The sequence below is a fragment of the Eimeria tenella genome, genomic scaffold, assembly GCF_000499545.2.
Source record: "Eimeria tenella Houghton genomic scaffold, Eth_scaff2129, whole genome shotgun sequence".
NCBI lineage: Eukaryota > Apicomplexa > Conoidasida > Eucoccidiorida > Eimeriidae > Eimeria > Eimeria tenella.
The window spans coordinates 2,851-4,292 of record NW_013541978.1 but is presented as its reverse complement, the minus strand read 5'-3'; the positions used below and the strand labels follow the sequence as shown (position 1 = coordinate 4,292).

At 55.4% G+C, this 1,442-nt stretch overlaps 1 protein-coding gene across 1 annotated transcript; it reads right to left on the bottom strand.

Annotated features, from left to right (window-relative positions):
• Positions 1 to 200: 200 nt before the first annotated feature.
• On the bottom strand, positions 201 to 869 carry ETH_00038125 (uncharacterized protein; the record flags this gene model as incomplete). Its single annotated transcript, XM_013374564.1, has 2 exons — positions 201 to 307; positions 514 to 869. Coding segments are annotated over 2 exons (463 nt in total), but the record flags the coding sequence as incomplete, so codon positions are not given.
• Positions 870 to 1,442: the final 573 nt, after the last annotated feature.

Sequence of the window (1,442 nt, the reverse complement as noted above, 5' to 3'; positions counted from 1 at the left end):
CAAACCCTAAACCCTAAACCCTAAACCCTAAACCCTAAACCCTAAACCCTAAACCCTCGGTGCTGAACAGTGTGCGGGAGCTTTCCGGTCTTTCAAGCAGCGCCACCACCGAAGGGGCTGGAGCGCGGTGCGCGGGCCCCTCGCCAGAGAGGCATTAGGGTTTAGGGTTTAGGGTTTAGGGTTTAGGGTTTAGGGTTTACCTGTAAGAGACAATTTAACCCGCGCATCTTTCTCGTGAACAAAACCCCCCCACCACCAGCCCCTCTTTACCTCTCCGCCCAGCGCGCCCACTACTCGAGGGTCTTTCCTGCAGCAAACCCTAAACCCTAAACCCTAAACCCTAAACCCTAAAACCTGGCCCCCAAACCCTAAACGGGGGTCTGCCACTGCGCTTCAGAACCGCCCCCGAGGGTTTCCAAAGGCGCCCCGCCCTTCCCACCGGCCATCCAAACCCTAAACCCCAAACCCTAAACCCTAGACCCCAAACCCTAAACCCTAAACCCTAAACCCTACTGAATTGCGTCCCACGCCACTTTAAGGGGTTCTGGAGAATCCAAAAAGAGCCACACGGCGCTGCCCAAACCCCCAGCAAGAAGTGCCAGGCTGCAGCCCAGCAGCGCCCAGCCCCTGAGGGGCATTTTTGCTGCTGCTGCTGCTGCTGCTGCTGCTGCTGCTTCTGCTGCTGCTGCTGCTGCTGGGGCTGCTTCTCCTGCTGCTCCTGCGGCTGCTTCCGCTGCTTGTTTCGGCCCCTCAGGCGCAGCGTTGTGCAGCGCACGGATGAACACTGTGCTGCTGCTGCTGCTGCTGCTGCTGCTTGTGTTGCTGCTGCTGCTGTTGTTGCTGCTGCGGCGGGGTAGATACGAGTACATCCTTACACCGCTGCTTCTGTTGCTGCTGCTGCTGCAAATAAAGCTGCCGAAATAATAACGAGAGCAGCAGCAGCAGCAGCAGCAGCTGCTGCTGCTGCTGCTGCTGCACCTGGCCCTCATAGAGATGAGGCGAAAGGCTGTGGAAACCCTCATCATAGCAGCAGGAAGCGGGTGTAGGGCCTAAACCCTAAACCCCAAACCCTAAACCCTAAACCCCAAACCCTAAACCCTAAACCCTGAAGCGGAGTTTGGCAGGCCGCGTTGTTGAGGGCACGGCAGGCTGTCGGCCGCGTTTCACTCCAAGGGTTTAGGGTTTAGGGTTTAGGAAGTAAAAGTTCATAACAGAACAATAATTTTAAAGTTTCTGTGGATAATAGAACTCCAACTGCAAACCCTAAACCCTAGGCCCTAAACCCTCAGCTCTAAACCCTAGCCAGTGGGCCCCCAGGTGCTCCACAGGGTTTGCTGCTGTTCGCAGCTTCTTCCCTTCTAGGGTTTAGATTTTAACCAATCTTTTTTGTATGATTAGGGTTTAGGGTTTAGGGCCTAGGGTTTAGGAAACAAACGAAGCGC